General features: G+C 47.6%; 1 protein-coding gene across 2 annotated transcripts in view; it reads right to left on the bottom strand.

Moving 5' to 3' along the window:
- Nucleotides 1-20559, bottom strand: part of LOC8043645 (protein fem-1 homolog CG6966) — a 40744-nt gene that overhangs the window by 12045 nt on the left and 8140 nt on the right. For both annotated transcript variants that reach the window (XM_029992791.4, XM_029992792.4), the window contains 3 exons: nt 17919-18252; nt 16540-16733; nt 9964-10179 (listed from right to left, as the gene is read on the bottom strand). In XM_029992791.4, the coding sequence (XP_029848651.2) occupies nt 9964-10179; nt 16540-16733; nt 17919-18252 (744 nt within the window). The remainder of the gene's footprint in view (nt 1-9963; nt 10180-16539; nt 16734-17918; nt 18253-20559) is intronic.

Here is a 20559-nt window from a genome sequence, read left to right as displayed (position 1 = left end):
TCTACCCACTATCATGCCAATCAAAACCAATCAGAGCTCGGCGTCGTTCTGAAGTCACCGCATCTCCTCTGCAAGAAGCAGACGACTTGCTCTCCGCATTGCTTGGATGCGCTCTAACACAACGGTTTAGAATTTGCTTTGCTCAGCGGGACATTCCCACTGTTCTCCTCCTCTTCCCGCCGGCTTGCTGTTTGAGTGCACTCGCCATGCATGTCATTTACAAGAAACCCTACAGATGATTGAGGCAACCAATTATCGCTTTTATACGTTACGTTTACTACACGAATGAGGAACGCGGAAGCAGTCTCAGCAAAAGCACCCCAAACGCGCAAAAATAAATATATATTATGCCAAATGTTTATTTTTTATAGAGTAGTTACTGCTTTCCTCAGAAATTAGATGATAGGTGAACAAGTGCCAGCAAACTCTTATGTACATTTATATACCATAAGGTACTGAAAGAATGCCCACCCGAAATTAAAAGGTAAATTGCGTGTGTGTGTGCGCGTGCACGCACGTGTGCGGGGGGTTAGGGGGGGTACAAGCTACGTGAAACAGAAACTCTTCAACTTCAAAGTTTCTCAACTTTTCCCTCACCACAGTCTTGGGTTTTAAACATCATGATTGACTATCACCAGTTCGCCTGCACACTCACTGTCTTTTCATTACTGATACATATCCCAGACACGGCGAACTCGCGAGTGCAATAAGTATATGGGAATTCACTCAGAACTCCCCTGTAACAGGTACAGCAGCAGAACGCGGACACAGCGCATTCGCGCTTCACACTGCGATACAGACGCAAGAACCCAGCCCCCTCAAACTCGGGTGTCATGGGAACCGACATCGCGCGCAAAAATCACAAGCAAAAAAAAAAAAAAAAAAAGCGAGAACGAATTGGGAATTTGCATGCCATGGAAAGGGATACCCCGTAGTGGCCTCGAGATCGACCTAGCAGTGGCGCTACGGTCGCGCTGTCCTCATCATCGAAGTGGGGATAGGAGAACGGCCGCCCCATAGGCTCTCCACATTCGCGCGCGAGACGGCGTAGATTCTTGCGTTTATTTTGTTACATACTATCGGTGGGAAAACAATTTTAGCGGAAAAGGATGCGGTACTGTTCGGTGCTTCAGTGAAGATCGAATCGTGTTGCCAGCGTGCAGCCTAAATTTATATAATAGCTTCTGTGGGTGCGTCGTCTGCTCTAGGCAGACGTTGGAAAGCATGGATCACCACGACTGATGCCAGTTTCCGGCTGAACTGGAATATTTACGTTAAATATTTGTTTCTTTTAAAATGGATGTCTCGGTTCATCAACGTGGGAATTAAAACAAAAAAAATAAATTCCAACCCAGATAACATAATACTGGTACTGCGGGCTGTGAAATTGCAGCTTCTATGCTTTTTTTAACTTCTAGCTTTTGCAGTAATATAAATATTTAGAATTAAGATAAGTTAGCACTGTATTAGAAATTTCCATGCTATTGAGTTCCTCTGCCCTTTTACTGTGCCATAGTGTGGGTAAGTTTTTCTGAGTCTGAACAAATCTACTGTGTTGCAATGAGGAGAGTGTGTCTCTTCTAGTTAAGATCTGCAAACTGCACGGTTGGCTGGACAACTGAAACAAGTGAAACAAACTGTTCTAATATGTCTGCCGTGACTGTAATAAACGAGTGTAACCGAGCAACGCAGCCATGTTCCTGCTATTAAATGCTTTTCTCGGTAGTGTGGGTTCACCCGCTTCAATTTTCTTGGTGAGGGCCGCGGATGTCAAGAGGCTAAATAATCTTGTATTCAAACACAGAAGACTCTGCGACCCCAACAAACGACGCGCACCACGACACAGACAGCATCGGCCGCAGTGATACTCTTTTACTGATGAGGGCTAGCCACCTTCACGAGACTTTCTGATCACCCTCCGCCCTCACCTAACGTATATCGGGACTGGGCAGTTCATCGATCAACTTTCATATTATTCGAGCAATGCTTTAATTGCAATTTTTTTTTTTGCCGGATAATTAGAGTCTTGTGCTGGAGAAACTCAACAAGGAGTACAAAATGCCTGCTTTAATATTTTTTACGTTTTTATTTCTTTTGTGACACAGGCTTGCACAGTAAACCACTTCAGCGTGCTTGTCATTTCACCGAGGGTGATTATACTGTTTAAATAACTTAAAAAATTCTTCATTTTAAAAGGCTTCCCATGTTCATATTTATGTAGGACTCCCAACGTGAAGTTTAGAATGGGAATGCAATATGCCATTTATGACATAATAAAACCAGTAAAAATAATTTGTAGTTTTAACATCTTTCAAGCAATATGACCGGCGAAAAATCAACATACGGATTTAATGAATGATTAGTCTATCAAAGGATAGCGATCAGTCGGGTTAATTTTCTAATCAAACCACAGACCCACTCAACATTCAATGCTTTATGAAAGCCATGGTTTGTGCAAGATAACAAAAATACGTAGGACCAGCGATTGTATACAAACCAACACACTAAGATTATGGAAGCTCCCGACTTAATAGTAATCGCTTTGCTAAATTTCTACGCATCGGAAACGATACAACACACCCTTTAGTAAGAAGGAACGGCAACAAAAACATAAAACATTTAATAAGGAATGTCGAGCTCAGCCTGAAACGGGCTTGCGTCGTCGAGATCCATGCTTCTGAGCGTGCGCCCGTAGCAGACGACGCAAGGAGGTATGCCCACTTTTGCGCATTTCTAATTTCGGCCGCACGGTAGCGACACGGTTCGATCTCGAGGCGAATAGTATGGATGGTGCAAATTTGCGTCACGGTGCGATAAGCACGAGAGAACCTGCGGCGAGCACGCTTGTCGCGTACCAATACCGCAAATCACTCAAAAAAAAAAAAAAAAAACCGGGATGTGTGAGTTTTGTGGGGCGGTCGCTTGTAAGAGACTTTACGGCGATTTAATGCGTGCGTGTCGTATGTCAAATACACTCGATCATGCTCAGTGCCACTGTGCAAAAAAAAAAAAAAGATTAAGTGAATGACGAAACGATGCATCGAAGCATCGTCCCGTCGTTTGTCAGAGTTCTGATGAGTACCCTGAGAAAGCGACCTGTGCATGTGCCATTTCAGGAGATCAGGCTTACACGTTGTTGACACAACCACATCGGTATGGCGGTTTCATAGCAATAGGGCCTTTAAAACATTACCGCATACTACTGGAGCCTTTAAAGCATGCTTTTAAACGCGCGCCCCGCGATCACTATTACTCGGGCGCGGGTTTAAAAGCATGTTTCAAAGGCTCCGGTAGTGCACGGTAAGTGGCAACGGTTTGCTGGAAGTCCCTATTTTTTTCAGAAATACCTAAACAAACGCAACACAATAAACCAGTGTGGCCAAAAAAAAAAAAAAAACTCAAATAAATATAGCCTAAACCCTTTGCGGTCAGATACTCTGACCAACTTAATGGTCGTTCTGGTCAGAAACTATTTTGGATGCACGGGCCACGGAAACGTAAAATTATTTCGGCGTACAAAGGCAACATGAAATATTTATTTTTGCAGAGCTCCTGCTTTCTCGCGTTTTCTGGCGGAACTTCGTCAATATAAGGTACTTCTCGAAGCATTGTCCAGGGTGGAGGCCGGGATGCTTGCTGCAGGTGTTGCAGAAGAAAACTGTCTCTCCTCCTGCCCCCTCTAGTTTTCCGGTCACTGCACACTGCGCAGTCCTTGCTGCTGCGTTCTGGCAGCTCGTAGATAAAGTGCTGCCTTCCATCTAGGCGCTCTTCACAGTCGGATTGGGATGCCGGACCTCTTTTCTTAGGTCGCACTCGGAGGTCCCCGACAAGCTGCTCGATGAGCTTGCGATGGTTTCTGCCTTTTCAGTCCCTTTGCGTCCATCTGCATTTTCATCAGTAGGTAGCTGTTGACAATGGAAACTTCAAGCATCCAGAAAAAAAGTTTCCTCCACCACTCGAGAGATTTCCGAGAGAAGGCATAGCATGCGCAGTAATGGTCGGCTCGGTCCACTGCCCCCATGTTTTCAGTACAGCCGCAAATGACGACGGGCTTCTGGAGCGTCACAGTTTGACCACGAGCTTGAGTTCTCGTCACAGCCTTCCTCGAGGGGTTGTGAGCCGAGCTCAGCATAGTTACTTGGCACTTATCTTGCCAAGCAAGGGCCATGAACGAGTTCCCTTGTCGGTAAGCAACTACGTCACCCTCCTTCATCTTTTTCTTCAGCTGCTGCGGCATATTTTTTCTGTTGGTCATCAGAGTCCCCGTCACCTTGACGTCCTGCGAAAGCAACTCCTCGGCGAGTGTTGGCGACGTATAAAACCTATCTGTGTACAGGCAATACCCCCTTCCAGGCAAAGTGCACTGCACTCTGTCGAGAAGGTGAAGGACGATTCGGCAAGTGAAAGGAAGGTCTGGCCGAGGAGGCTCTTTGTAGTAGTGCTGCCGTAGTATGGCTCGAATGCAGAAACATACCCAGTTGCGCAGTCCATGAGTAAGTACACCCGAAGGCCCCACTTTGTTGGCTTCTGTGGGTTGTAACACTCGAAGGAGACTCGCCCCTTGAAGCCCCCGGTGCTCTCATCTATGCAAATCTTCGGACCGGGCTTGAAATGCTCTCTGCACTTTGAATCAATGTAGCTGACAACGTTTCTCACCTTGCTGCCACGTGTCGGCTGTCCTGATGGACCTTGCGGAGGAGGAGAAACGTGCAGCATCCAGAAAATTTGCAGAAATCTTGTGCGGGAGAACACCAGTCGAAAAAAAGGCATCTTCTTCAGAGTTTCTTCGCTGAAGTACTCTTTGATGTCTGGCTTGAGATTCAGAGCCATGTTCATAAGTACTCCGAGAAGTACTCATCGACAGTGACGTCCTCCCAGCTTTTCCAAATGGAATTTTTTGCAAGAGGTTCCCCGCAGACGAAATCTTCTCGCACGCATACCGGTTCGTTTCGTGAACGATTTCTCCAATCAGTTGATCCGTGAAAAATAATTTAAAAAACTGGAGTTCAGATTGAAGATTTGAGGGCCCAATTTGTGATCCGGGATTACTCACACTGAAGGTAAGCACAGGAAAGTCCGGGAGATTGTTCGTGTACAAACTCCAGGACGATGCTTGTGGCTGAGCGGCTCCGCGGTTGCTGTCTAGAGCAGTCGTTTCATCTACATCACTACTTTCGCTCAAGTCAGCAGAGGACGTCTCTTCATCATCTGACGGAGGGATATAGTTGTCCTCTTCACTGAAATTGTCGTCACTTTCAACTATATCACGCAAAGAGTTACCATAAAACGAGCATGGCTGGAACGTGGCCATCCCTCGTGGCAGCGAAGTTGAAATTTGCGCTCTCCTCCGTTGTTTAGACTGTTTAGGATTAGTTCTGCCCTCTATGAGAAAAAAACTCAAACCCTTTCAAAAGTGAAGTGTATAAACGTCTCAAGAGATGGCGCCACCAATCCAGCAAAAAAAAAAAAAAAAGAGCGAAGGAGCATGTTTAAAAGGGCGCAAGAATGCGCCCTTTTAAACACCGGACCAGAAGCGCGTTTCTTCGACGTCTGGCGTGGCCCGACACGTGACCGCAAAGGGTTAAAAAAAAAAACTTGTTTGGCTAGATTCGGCACAATATGTGCGCTTGGGAGCAGGATGACGTAGCAAAAGTGGATTGGCGCACAATGGTGCAACTGGCGCAGCGCTTCCACCCCTGCATGTTGATAATACACTGCATTTTTTTTAGACAACAAATATTCGAGACAAAAATCAAAATAAAACACAGAACAAAAAATTACTCTCTTGGAATAACGCTATTTCCCATGGCGGACGTCAGGGCACGGGTATAAGGAAACAATGAGTGGCTTAATTACCTGAATTATGGTAATGAACTCATCAGCCATTTTTTAGCTGGCATATTTTAATAGACCCTTTCCGAAATTCAGCGCCATCTGGTGGCTGAAATGGCGGTTTAACTTTTGCCATACGAATGGCGGCAGTGAACCCGTAGCCTGCAGTATTTTATCGGGCACCGTCACTTTTGCATGTCAACGGCAGACGAGAATAAACTTTTCGCTATACAGGTTTTTCTGAATCATCTCATCCAGTCTCGATTCCCACAACGATGCAACCAGTCAGAACGAAGCGCCAACCCAGACAGACGCCTTGATAAAGTTCTAAGTCAAGGGGTTTCGAAGTCGATTCTGTGCCACAAACAGGTTCACTGGGCTCGAATTAGAGAAATGAACACTTACGCAGCGCTTGCATTCAATTCCGGTTTCGCAACGTGCTAACGTCTAGAATGTATAGGCCTCGAATCCTCAGCTTAGGAGTATCTTCAACCATGTTCCTTCATCAGTAAATAGAAAGCCGCCATTGGTATGGCACATATGCCATTTTTCCGATAATGATGATAGTGATCAAAGTGGCCAGACTGAATTTCGGGAAGGGTCTATTGGAGATTTGTAGCCAGTCATCAATCTAGGCTAGATGAATTGCTGGACATTAGAAAAAATATATATACAATATATACAAGTAGTCACATAGTGAATTTCGCTAATTTGCCACGTCACATGAAAACTTTTTTTTCCTAAAAATCAAACTCATTTTCACTATATTAACGATGGGCTACAAATCTTTAATTGAAATATGCCAGCTAAAAGGTACCGTGTTTACTCGCATAATGACCGCACCCCCACAACAGGTACCATTATTTGGACTTTCTTTTTCCCCCTCGCGTAATGAACGCAACTCCAATTTTGGCTCCGCGAGTCTTGAATTGCATCCAACTTAGCAAGCCACCAAGCCAATTTTCTTTTGCCGCCAAGCAGTCAGGCCAAGTCAAGCCAAGCCAAGCCGCTCTCGTAATGGCTGCAAGTGCGTGGTTGTGGAAGTAATCAACCGTGAAACCTAGTGGTGCGCACACTTGACGAAGCTTGGGTCAAAGAGTTGCCCAGCCCCGGACATTCTTCGCCTATCGGATTCATCGATGTCAACAAACACGCCGTCGTCTGTGGTCCGCTTTCGGACAGTGAAATCGTGAAAGTCACGGTTAGGTCTAAGAACAATCGCGTCGCTCTACGAGCTGAGCGAGCTCCGTAGGGCGCTTTTCCTTCGACAAAAGGCACGCCGAAAGCGCTTTAAAAAGGTTTGCAATTTATAAAGCAGGGTTACTGTGGCGCGCCCCCCACCAGCCGTGGGTGCACCTCCACCAGTAGAGACATGCCACAGTACCTTGCCGTGTCATGTTGGCACCTAACATGACATTTGCACAAAGTTTGTAAATGCAAGAATTTTACCCCGCGTAATGAACGCACCCTCCAAATATGTGTCGATTTTTCGGGAGAAAAAAAGTGTGTTCATTATGAGATTCATTACCACATTTTAGGTGCTAAACCCACTCATTGTTTCCGCATGCTTGTGCCCCAATGTCTGCCACAGTCAATAACATTATTCTGCAGAAATTTTTTCCTTAATTCAAGCATTCTTTTGTTTGGAATATTTGCCGTGCCAGAAAAAGAAGCCTACGGCGTGGGCTTCTGTCCCGTCCTTTCTTTCCCGAAGCCACAAGTGACGGCGCTTATCATAATTAACTCATTCTAACAGACCTTAATAGTAACAAAGATTTTGGTCTCTTGCAAAAAGAGTATGCACAACCACAGATACTCTTAGTACAAACTGACATGGTGCTCTAACCAGTGAAACTGATGAAATGTAAAGGAATATTAGAAAATAACAGGTGTATTGAAACTTCTGAACTTTGAAAGGTAGTGATTCCTTATTGAGCTGTACTGATAATTGTCATGACTGCGCGCTTTGGGTCATACGAGGCTTGCAAGGCACAACGACAGCTGTTCACAAAATGGATGCCACCGCTACCAAACCAAAGCCGCAGAATGTCCGAAATAACAACTGCTGTTGAAGAGTCTGCTACAATGGAATGGTAGAGTACTTACAAACTACTACCTACCGTATTTATTTGGATCTAGGCCGATAGTTTTTCTTAAATACCGATACATCGAACTCTAGGGTCGGCTTAGATTCGAGGATTTTGAAACACGCGCCAATTTCCAAGTAAAATTGAAGAAAGTGGCGCGCAGCTAGCACCACCTAGAAAAGAAAGTATTGTAGCCATTACTAGCCGAGCCAGTAGCCACTTAAGTACACGGGCGGTGCCACCATTTTGACCTGCATCGATAGTGGCCTGCGTGCGGCGTGGCGTTTTCTTTTTATCAACTGCACAATGGCACCAAACAGGCGGCGCCATTATAGTTCCGCTTCTAAAAGAAAATTTGTTTTAGCCGCGGAGTTCTCGTCGAACGTTCAAGCCGGGCGAGACTTCAGCGTGGATGAAAAAGATGTCCGCCGTTGGAGGAGGCAACAGGAAAGGATATTTGCGTGCACCACAACGAGGATGGCGGGCTGGGTAGCTGCGGCGTGGGACGACATCCGTGGAACTTTGACCGTGCGCTCCTTCAAAAAGTACAGCATATCAAATGCGTTTGATGGTACTGAGGATAGCACACTGTTTGATGATGACAGTGATAAACAAGTCAGCGACGAGGCTAGCAGCGATGATGACTCAGAATGAGCATGGCATCTTCATGTTCAATAAATATTTTCTTTTTGTGAACGCTGTCCTCGCCTCTTTGTTTGGCTTACATTCGAGGTAAGTTTTTTGTTTCTCTCTGGCTTCGGACTTTTTGGTGCCGGCTTAGAATCGGGGCCGGCCTAGATTCGAATAAATACGGTAACATAGTCTATTATATCCGAATGTATGTCGTAACAAAATCTGTAATAAGCAAAGTTGACTCAACGGCACAGATACAGAGGCCAACCAAATTTCACAAATCGGTACGTTAGAAATAGGGTTTTGTGTTTCCGGATACATCCGAAAAACACCCGCCAGTAATATTTTCGTTATTTCATACTCGATTAACTCCAAATTCCAATGCTCCAATGCCAAACAAAAGAAAGACTATTTTTTAATTAAGTTTGGTTAGTAATTCTCAGGGAAAATGAAAATGTCGCCACAGTTTGAAATATCTCGAGTCATTGACAAAAAGGGGTCTTGCCGTTTTATCTGCTGAAGGTTCATTCACGACAGCGGGTCATTGTACTTTTCGGTCGCGACAAAAGCCACTGTTCCGGTTTCTAGTTTAATCCAGATTATTCCCGATTCTTAGAGGAAGGAGGGGCTGTGTGTTTGTACCAGTGAAGGCCATGCACCATAGAGATTTTATAGAAAGGGGCAGGGGCAGTTGAAGCTTCTATATGAGACCATTTACCACTCCACCCGCACAGTAGGGTGATGGAATGGATGGATGGAATGAAAATGAGTTTCCCAGCGACCACATCTTGGAGTTTAGGGATTATAAGGTATTGACGTCCATCGAAGCAACGCTTGTCTGCCAGTCGTCGGGCATCGGCGTCGCGTACGTGAGCCGTGGGGTATGTGAATAAAAGCGTTCAGCACAAAAGAGACATCTGACCATTTTGTTCCAGATACTTTTGTTTCTTTTTTGTTCCGGAGTGCGCGAAAGCACGTCTCTTGGGACAAGCCCTTGGCATTTACAGTGCTACAACATTTTGTTAATGTTTTTGTTTTTTTGTTTTTTTTCTAGAGATTTTTTATTACAAAACCCCCAAGTTTAAGGCGGGTTGTTAACGGCGTGGTGCAGTTGCATGCCAACGTCTCCGCTTTGCACGCGGCAAACCCGGGATTGATTTCTGCCGGCGGTGGGCAATCTTTTTCGAGAAATTGGCAACGTTGACGACGAACACCCCATGCCCCAGTACGTCAACTATGAAACGAACGACGGACGTCATTTCTACTAATGGGAGGAACCCAAAACAGCCATCGCCGTAAGAAAGCACGAGCGGAGACGTTACCACGGAGTTACGCCCCGCCCGGTGTCGACAGATGCGGGCTTGTTTGTAAACGGCGTTTCGGTGCGCTGTCGGGCCAGTGGTGGGCTCACCTGCATGCGCATGTGGTCCGGCTCGCAGAGGAGGTCCTCGAGGTCGGCGAGGCTCGACGCTTCCACGGCGTCGCCGTAGGCGGCTGCCGGCGCCCGCCGGGGCTTGGGCAGGGGCGGCTCCGTGCACCGCTCGGCCAGGGCACGCCGCCACAGGGACAGGGCCCGGGGGGAGTCCCGCCGCTTGTCCACGTACGTGGCACCCAGCAGCTCCAGGGCCTGCTCAACCACCACCATATATTATAAGAATAATTTTGGGAGGCAAAGAAAGCACATTTTAGCGAGTCATTAAATTGGACTGGGTGGTACAGTGCTCAACGAAACCAAATGGACTGGCAGAGCAAATGGCCTGGCGAATATAACGCTACATCAGATTCCTGGAAAACTAAATGGTGGAACCATATGATTACCCTGGAGTCGAGCAACTGTTTACGGTAACTGTGTGCAACTGGTATGGTAACTGTATATGCTCCTAAAGGTGAGCGTACGCAGCTATTCTAGAAAGGCCACATGCTCCGCTGCTCCATTTTGCTTCGTTGGCTGCTGTACATAATGATAGAAGGGTAAAACAGCGCTGGAAGGAGACACGAGGAAGACGTGTATGCGCACAAGGCACTGCTGTCGGGTAAACACGCGAAGTGCCAGGTAAACAAATTTTACCCAACGTGGCTCCAACCCCTTCGTTAATTGCTTAGCAAAAAAAGAGAAGAGTAGCGTATTTTCCTAATTGTACTGCTTTTTCTTTTTTAATTATGTGTTCTAAAATGCACTTTGCGTTACCGTATTTGCACGAATATAACGTGACCACCAATATAACGCAAGGGCAGGTATTAATGCCCTCAAAAAAGGAAATTACTATTAAAACGAGAGCCGAGGCCGCGTAAACTTCCCACACTCGGAGGCATAGCAGAAGTGAAAAGGCAATGGATATAGAAGAAATATCAGTTCATGTTTTGACTGCACTCAGCCTCACTGCTCAGGTTCTTTCGTTTCCACTTGGCCACTACGCTGATAAGCAGCAGCACGGCACCGCTTGTCTGCTAGTTCCTTTTTCTTCGGCGTGAGCTCCTCAGCAGCTCACAAGCAAAGCAAGGCAGGATGCACAAACACCAGACCACTCTGGAGCAGGAACTAAAAGATGCGCAGGCAGAAAAAAGATTGCTGGACCCGATACACAAGCGCTCTCATTGGCCGGCCGAGAGGCGGACCTCGGGGAGAAGTCCCTGCACCACTCGCGCGTGCTGCAGGTTGGCAGTTGGTCATCAGGAGTGGAGGTGTGTTGCTGCTTGCTAGACACAATCTTGTTCTGGTCCCTCCTTATAAACAAACACATTGTGTTGCACGATTGCGCAAACGCGGTCAGTGGTCATGGCTTGTGTTGACTTGACTTGGCTCGAATTGGCCAGTGCCCACATTCTGGCATGGCACGTTGCGTTTCTGTGTCGTGCGCGGGTTGTACAAACACAAGTGATAAAAATGCTTTTTATGTTTTCTATTCGCCCCTTCACGTGGCCCAACAGCTCATAAATACCCTCCCACACCCCCCCTTCTTTTCCCACCCAATCTCCGGCATTGAGCGGGAGGGACGGCTTTCTCCAGACCACTATGCTCCAGACTCGCATGACTCGTAGCTGAGCTTGATTTCGAATATAACGCGAGGTGCATTTTGGAGCGCATAATTTAGAAAAAAAAACTCTCGTTATATTCGTGCATATACGGTATATTGGGGATTGAGTTCAGCCACGAGGTGCGTGAGTCTGGAGAAAGCCATCCCTCCGGCTCAATGCAGGAGATCGGGTGGGAAAATATGGGGTGGGTGTGGGAGGGAATTTATTAACTATTAAGGCCCACGGGAAGGGGGAAATAGAAAACATAAGAAGTATTTTTATCGCTTTTGTCTTTGTACAAGGCACACCGAAAATCACGCTGCAGAAATGCAGCGCACAACACGGGCACTGGTCAATTCGAGCCAAGTCAACACGAGCCAAGTCAACACGAGCCAAGCCATCCTGTGGTGTTTACACAATCGTGCAACACTTTCTCGTTTATGTGGAGGGACCAGAACAAAAATGAGTAGGGTATAGGTCTGGCAGTCTTTTTTTCTGCCTGCGCATTGTTTAGTTTCTGCTCCAGAGTGGTCTGGTGTTTGTGCGTTGGTGCTTCTGCTTCCTGCCTTGCTTGTGGGCAGCCCAGGAGCTCATGCTGAAGAAAAAGGAACAGACAAGGGGCACTGTGCTGCTGCATATCTGCCAAGTCTCCAAGTGGATTGCAAACGAAAGAGCGAGGAGGATGAGTGCAGTCAAAACATAAACTGATATTTCTTTGATTTCCATTGCCCCCAGAGTGCGGTAAATTTACACAGCCTCGGCTCACGTTATAATAGCAATAATATTTTTTTCTTCTGTTTGAGGGCATCAAACCTGCCCTCGTGTTATATTCGTAGTCGTGTTATATTCGTGGAAATACGGTGAAACTCAACAAGGACAACCCTACTCTTACGGTGTTCAACAAAACATAAATATTAGAACACTACGGAAAGAATAAACAGATAAAAGTCAAATGAATCGATATAGCACAATACCATATAGCAAAAGAGACAGTGTTATACAAAAAAAGCGAATTCATAGATTGACCAATCTGGAGAGCTAGAAGAATACAAGCCAAAGATAACTTGTAAAAAAAAAAAAAAAAAAAAAAAAAAAAGAAACGAGGGTACATGCAGGTACAGCCAATTAGAGCTCAACAGAACAGAATTGACTAGGCAGACTCGCAACACCATTCATAGTCTGATAGAAGGTACTTTCTCATATTATTTATAAACGCAAGAAGTGAAGTAGCATCTTTCATTCTTTCAACAACAACAGGGTGACCGTTCAAAAGTTGCGGTGTTCATTATGTCCGCGGACGACGGTGTCCGTGTTACGAAAGTTTGTAGTGAGTTCCCAAGTGTTTATTTCTGTCCCGTTGCCAAAGATTGCCCACTTGATATTTTTTCACCATTTACCTCTTCGAAATCGGTGGACGTCCGTACGGGACTTTGTGGTACGTCAACTGTGGGAGGTAAATGGGACTAGAGAACTCGTTGAAAAGAAACGAGTAAGCCTGTCTCGATCACGCCTCATAAAATTGGAGATGCGCAGAATAAGTTACAAATGAGCTGGGCACTTGTAGTGTGTGCGTGACATCATGAACATATAAGCGAGACCATAGGGGCTATATTGCTTATATGACCTTGACCTATGTGTCGTTCGAACATAACAATCTAGCAAAAGGTGTCACTTCACTCGTGAAACAGTGTTCTATAACTACGGTTTTGCGTTTTCGGATAAATCCGAAAAACTCTAAAAAACATCTGTTGAAATTTTTGCGAATTCAGATTCATTTGTAAAACTCCGAATTTCGAAGTCACGGGGACAAAATGAAAAGCAAAAGGATGGTATTTTACTAGTAAAGTTTGTCGAGCTAAGCTTAGGAATCGTAAAGAAAGGCCCCACTTCATTTTTCTTTTCCTTTCTCATCTCGGGTTTGCGATAAAATAAAGTATCCCGTTTACGTCAACGTTTGTACCTTACAACAGCTCCATGTACTTCTGTTCCACGACAAAAGCCACCGTTCCGGTTTCCAATTTACACCATACTATTTGTGCTTCTTAGACAGAGGAGGAGTTGTTCTTTTAACAGTGAAAAAAGTGAAAGCCGTTTACAAATCCCTGTAACGCCGAATTGGAGCGCAGCTCTTGAGGAGGAGGAGTGAAGGGTACTGAGGGGAGGGTAGACCCCTCCTCCTCCCCTCATTCTTTAATATGCTCCGGGGGGGGGGCGGTCACGTGACCTCGGGGGGGGGGGGGGGGGGGGGGATGTCACGTGACTTCGGGGAGGGGGGGTCACGTGACCTCAGAGGGGTCACGTGGGGGTCACCTTGAGGTAACGTGACCTTGAGATGACCTTGGGAGGGGTCACGCGACCTTGGGGGTCACGTGACCTTGGGGAGGAGACCACGTGACCTCGGGGGTCACGTGACCTCAGAGGGGTCACGTGACTTGGGGGTCACGTGACCTTCAAAGGGTCCCGTGGGGTCTTGGGGTCACGTGACCTTGAGATGACCTTGGGAGGGGTCACGTGACCTTGAGATGACCTTGGGAGGGGTCACGTGGCCTTGGGGGTCACGTGACCTTGGGATGACCTTAATTACGCCGACGGCGACGCCGCTCAAGCCGGGAACGGGCCCCTAAGAGCTGCGCTCTAAAAGTGAAAGCCGTTTACAAATCCCTGTAACGCCGAATTGGAGCGCAGCTCTTGAGGAGGAGGAGTGAAGGGTACTGAGGGGAGGGTAGACCCCTCCTCCTCCCCTCATTCTTTAATATGCTCCGGGGGGGGGCGGTCACGTGACCTCGGGGGGGGGGGGTGTGTCACATGACTTCGGGGAGGGGGGTCACGTGACCTCGGGGGGTCACGTGACCTCAGAGGGGTCACGTGGGTGTCACCTTGGGGTCACGTGACCTTGAGATGACCTTGGGAGGGGTCACGTGACCTTGGGGAGGAGACCACGTGACCTCGGGGGTCACGTGACGGGGTCACGTGACCTTCAAAGGGTCACGTGACCTTGAGAGGGGTCACGTGACCCCCAAGGTCACGTGACCTTGGTTACGCCGACGGCGACGCCGCTCAAGCTGGGAACGGGCCCCTAAGAGCTGCGCTCTAAAAAGTGAAAGCCGTTTACAAATCCCTGTAACGCCGAATTGGAGTGCAGCTCTTGAGGAGGAGGAGGGAAGGGTACTGGGGGGGGGTAGACCCCTCCTCCTCCTCCTCCCCTCATTCTTTAATATGCTCCGGGGGGGGGGGGGGGGGGGGGGGTCACGTGACCTGGGGGGGTCACGTGACTTCGGGGAGGGGGGTCACGTGACCTCGGGGACGCGTGACCTTGGGTGTCACATGGGGGCCACCTCAAGGTCACGTGACCTTGGGGGTCACGTGACCGGGGGGGGTCACGTAGGGGTCACCTTGGGGTCGTGACCTTGGGAGGGGTCACGTGACCTTGGGGAGGAGACCACGTGACCTCGGGGGTCACGTGACGCTATGTGGGGTCACGTGACCTTGAAACGACCTTGGTAGGGGTCACGTGATCCCAAGATGACCCCACGTGACCCCCAAGGTCACGTGGCCTTCAGGGGGTCACGTGACCTTGAGATGACCTTGGGAGGGGTCACGTGACCTTGGGATGACCTTGGTTACGCCGACGGCGACGCCGCTCAAGCCGGGAACGGGCCCTAAGAGCTGCGCTCTAAAAAGATGTAGATTTTATGCTTCCCCAACGATTAGATTCCGGAGTTTGGCTGTTTCAAAGTGCTGATGTTTACTGAAGCAAAACTTGTTTGAAAGATTTCTCATAGGACAGTTAGTACTCCTAATTACAGAAGGGCCATTCCCAAATGCTGCCACAAAAATATAGTTTTCGTCCAGAAATTATTATTTTTTTATTTTAAGTTTTGAAAGATTTAAAATAGAGCACAATGAAACTGAATTTTGGAGAATCGGGAATCTAACAAAAGTAAACTTCGATAAACCCTGAAATTCGAACGATGAATAAAATCCGAAGAACACCCTCCAAATTTCACGAAAAATATGCTCCGAAAAAACGAAATCCTACCCATAACACATTCAGCGTTAAAATATTGTAACATAGCGAGGGCTTTCAAAATGTTCTATTTCGAGGGATGCCTATATCTTTTGGTTGGTAGGGCATTGATGCAGTAAAGCAATGTGGAGGCTCGTAGGTCCCGTAAAACAGTGATGCACGTAAGGATCTTAATTCGGCCCAGTCTGATGCAGTTAGTGCGAGCCAACTGCCACTGATGGAACAGTTGAAAGTGTTTAGGTAACTATGGTACGAGACAGTGGAGGCACCATTTGAGACTCCTCGACAAAAAAGAATCCGGCGTCTAAGGAGATTGGAACTGAAATCGATTGTGTCTGAAAACAACCGACACGCAAGGAAACTGCAGCTGAAAACAATCGGCACCCTGAAATGATCCAGGGCCTGAGGCAATTGCAACTGAAAACGATTGGCATCCCAGGTGACTGTCTGAAAATGACCGACATCCAAGGCAATTTCGGCTGAAAACAATCGCACCCTAGGCAACAGGGACTGACAATGGTCTAACTCTTGGGGCAATCGCAACTGAAATTGATAGGCACCTGAGGCGATTGCATCCGAGATCATCTACACCGAAGGCGACTGCAGCTGAAAATCATTGGGACTGAAAATAGTCTAACTCTTGGGCCAATCGCAACTGCAAATGATTGGCACCTGAGCTGACTGTGTCTGAAATGATCTACACCCAAGGTGCTTGTGGCTAAAAACAATCGACACCCTAGACAATTGGGGACTAAAAATGATTTAGTTCTCGGGGCGATCGCAACTGAAAACGATCGGCACCCCAGCCGATTGCGTCTAAAACACTTCACTCGAGGTGATTACGGCTCAAAACCATCGGCACCCTGGGCAGTGGGAACTGAGAACAATCCGGCGCCCGAGGCAGTTGCGACTGCAAACGATCCGGTGAGACGATTGGACCCTTGCCTCCACACGCTGGTCCCTGGGGCAGTCCGGCAGTGCGGCCAGGAATTCGACGACAGAGGTGTGCCCGGTGACCGCCGCGGCCAGCAGAGGGGTGAGGCCGTAGGCGTCCCGTTCTGCCTTGGCCCCGTGCTCCAGCAGCAGGCGCAGAATCTCCAGGCTGCCGGACTCTGCACAGTCGTGCAGGGCCGTGTTGCCTGCAGGGACGGAAGGGAAGTTTGGCATGATTGGCCCCTCCTTTCGGGGAGTTTCCTCGTTGCACTGCTTTCCGAACCCCAGAAAAAGCCACCACAAAAACATGCAGTTCATTTTATGTCCCTTTTGCTGACTGACTTAATTTGAATGGAGTCATCGCAGTTCGAAACAGAAACTTGCACCTTTCCTGTACTATTGTGGCAGAGGCAGCAGTGTTGCCAACTAAGAAATAAGAAACCTGCCAAAGGAATCTAGAAAAACTGCTAAATTTAAGGCGCAGGCCAAGAATCGCCGTTTTAGTACTGTGTTTCAATGTTCGGCCCCGTAATATCTCGATGGCGTCGCAGGCGTCACTCGCTGAAAACGCTTTTGTTGAGAGTACCGTAAAATACCGGGCAAGCACCCACTCAACATTAAGAGATAATCGCGAAACAATGGGGGATGGGTGCTTGTCCGGTCATCAATTTTACACGTAAATGTACCGTGCACATTTTCTCGGATCTTACAAATTTGGGAATGGGCGGTTGCGCGGTATTTTACGGTAAGCAAAAATAATCACGCCTTGACTCTAACTTACTACAGAAATTAATCTATTTACAATTGAAAAATGTAAAGTAGACAACATTTTAGACCACCTGAAAACCCTCCAACATGATTTGAAAACCGCTAAAAATCCAGCCAAAAAAAACCCGCAATTTCACCCGCTGACAACTCAGAAAGCCGCCAAATTTAGCGGGAAAAGCACTAAATGGGCAACACTGGAAGTCAGTGGTAACAGAATGTATTGCTCCGTTTCGCGGTGATATTGCACGAATAAATTTGGAATGCATGTCCCCCTCAAGAGGGGAAGTATAAATCTGAGGTACTGAAAGAATAAACGCAGGGACAACACATCTTTCTGTGTTGTAGTGTCCATCCCAGCGTTTATTCGTTCGGCGACATATAATTTCACCAACATGCTCACCTTCTAGACTTGGTGAGATATCTTCTAATTGCACTTTTTATAAATTTGGAGGAGAGCGTATTTCGGTACTTCCTGGTTTCTTAAGAATTTGCGAAGTAGATCAAGTTGAAGTCATAAGACAACAAAACAATTTTTAGCACGCCTTCAAAGGTTGATGCTATGGGGACACCTTCAAAGGTTGATGCTACAGTAAGGCAAGGAAGAAGTGAGACAGGTCGCCCACCCTTGGCGCTCTTGCGGTCCACATGGGCGCCCCTGGACACCAGGTAGGCCGCGATGTCCAGGTGGCCCTTGTAGCAGGCAATCATGAGGCAGGTGTGGCCGTGCCGGTTGGCAATCTCCAGGTCGGCGCCCTGCTCCACCAGGAAGCGCACAATGTCCAGGTGCCCGTCGAAGCAGGCCGCACGCAGCGGAGTCGAGTTGGTGCGCGTCGTGGCGTTCACCCGGGCGCCCTGCGACACCAGCCCCTGCACCACCCCAAGGTGGCCGGCGGCCGCGGCGCACCACAGCGGCGGGGCCCCCTCGATCGTCTCGCCCTCGAATGTCACCGACCCCACCTGGAAACGACGAGAAACGACCGGTTAGGCAACAGCGCGGGTAGGTTATGGCTTAGCGTTATTATTATTTGTACGCTGGAGGCTCAAATGGCACTAGCGTGCTGATGGAAACTGCAGTGATGTGATTGGCCTAAGCCATTTTGGAGCACCTTTTGGAGCAGCCAAAACAGTGTTTTGGAGCAGCAGAAGTGGCTTTTGGAGCCGCCAAAACAGTGTTTTGGAACAGAAGAAAGTGGCTTTTGGAGCATATATTCTTAGAAAAATAAATATTTGTTTTAAGTGGTGGGCATACGAAGGGCACTTTGTGTTGTCTGTTAACATGTTGGGGCGGAACTCGCTGCATGTGTTTTTGCAGCTAAGACATCCCACAACTATACAGTGCTGTAGGCGTTGCCGAGCAATTTCGAAAAAAAAAACAAGAAAACACTCGCTATCGTTTTACTGGTTCCAGACGTGGCAGATTTTTATAAAAATTAAGCAAACGTAAAACATTCGAATGCAAGCGTCCCGGCTGGTGCCTCTCGTGCAATTGTGTTCACATGCATGTGAAGGCAACTTCGGCAAGCTTGCAGTTACACATGTTTCGTCGCGCGAGCGGAGACAAGGCTGTTCGACCGAAATCGAAACCATGCCAATCCGCTCCGTCGCAAACTGGTTCCCAAAATATTATGCAAAATGTAACTGTCCAGCATACGACATTGAACAGTCCAATGGCGCGTGATTGCGAGGCTGGCAGGCGAGGTACAGGCTAAACACACAGAAAAAAATAACCTTAGCGTATCGATGCAAGACATTGCGAATCAGTGTCAAAAGGTTTTGGAGCGCTTTGTGCAACAACTGAACTCGAGACAAAAAAATTGACCGCATCTCCACGTGTTGAATGATGTTGATTGGGGCGAAGCTCTGGTGGTGCTTGTCTGGAAGACACTGAGCCGCAGCATGGCGAGGCTTTCGTTCGTTTTCATCCATGTCAGAAAGAGAATGTGGGGTATGGACATGGTTATGTACGCATTCGAGCGTTTGACCGCAGCGCGATCTCGTCTATGAACATTGAGCCAATCCATGCAAAGTTTAACGCGATTATATACGCATTTGACCGCAGAACCCTCTCCTGTATAGACGTTGAGCAGCTACATGCAACGTTTCATGCATGACATCCCCAGCTCTTGAGTTACTATTACATCTCAGAGCCCCCTACTCGTCCCGCAGCCATGATCAAGTGGTTAAGGCGATGGACTAGATATCCATTGGGGTCTCCCCACACAGGTTCGAATCGTGTCGACTGCACAAACATTTTTTTATTTATTTTTTCATCATTTTGTTTTGCCCTACTCGAGTATGTGAGCACGTGAGCTCGCGAGCACGAGCACGAGCATGAGCACGAGCAGCAGCAAGATCGATGTGAGCACGGACGCCGGACAGACAAGGCTAGACCCTAAGGAGCTTCGCCCCTAAAAGCGCGGTGTGCGGGTTCAGCGTGCAGACAGTGCCTTTTTTGCTTTAGCTCACTTTTCGTCATCAACTTCCTTTCGCTGCAGATTTTTCACGTACCGAGGTCCCTCTCGAAAGAAAGCCCACCAAGGGAAACCATGGTAATCAAAACTTCGCCAAACATTCATTGAGTTAGAGGGAGTTTTATTGCAGCGTATTATTTAAACAAGAGCAGAAATGTCGATGTGTTTCAGTTTACAAAGCGCCATATCTGCAGCGACATGGGGACGGCAACATACGACGTCGCGCAAGCGCTTCATCTCACAAAGTAACTCTCGCCGCGCAAAAACATGGTTTTGTTTCACAGCATGACGGCATGTCAGGCACCCGGCACACTAACGTCGGAGTGTCCGCACACGCCCGCGTCTATCGCTAAAAAAATTTAAAAAAAGAAAAAAAAAGACGCGAAACGAGATTCCCGAGACGACGGCAGCGCGAAACGGCGGGAAAAATCATGCAAGACCGAATAGACGATTTATGCAGGGCACTTTGTGTCAGGCGGCGTCTTGTGCCACCTAGCTCACGCATGCTCAATTACGGTTCTCAGTTTCGTTTCTGAAAGGCGACCAAAATTGGTCCTTTGAAGCAGGCTTGGCACAGATTAGCCATATTTTGGCAAAATGTAGCAGGGTTAGCCCCTTGGCGCAGTTTGGCGCAGCAATCACATCACTGAAATTGAAGCAAACAGCAACCAGTCGAAAATTGACTATGGGAGAAAGCGAGCGAATTTTCTCCTTGCACTCGATTCTAAGAGCAAACATCCAGAATAATTTGTACGTACTAGGCAGCTTGGAATGTTTCACAGTCAGGCAGACG

Source organism: Ixodes scapularis, unplaced genomic scaffold (assembly GCF_016920785.2).
Source record: "Ixodes scapularis isolate PalLabHiFi unplaced genomic scaffold, ASM1692078v2 PGA_scaffold11__112_contigs__length_91849675, whole genome shotgun sequence".
Classification (NCBI taxonomy): Eukaryota; Metazoa; Arthropoda; class Arachnida; order Ixodida; family Ixodidae; genus Ixodes; species Ixodes scapularis.
This window is presented reverse-complemented; position numbering and strand designations above follow the sequence as displayed.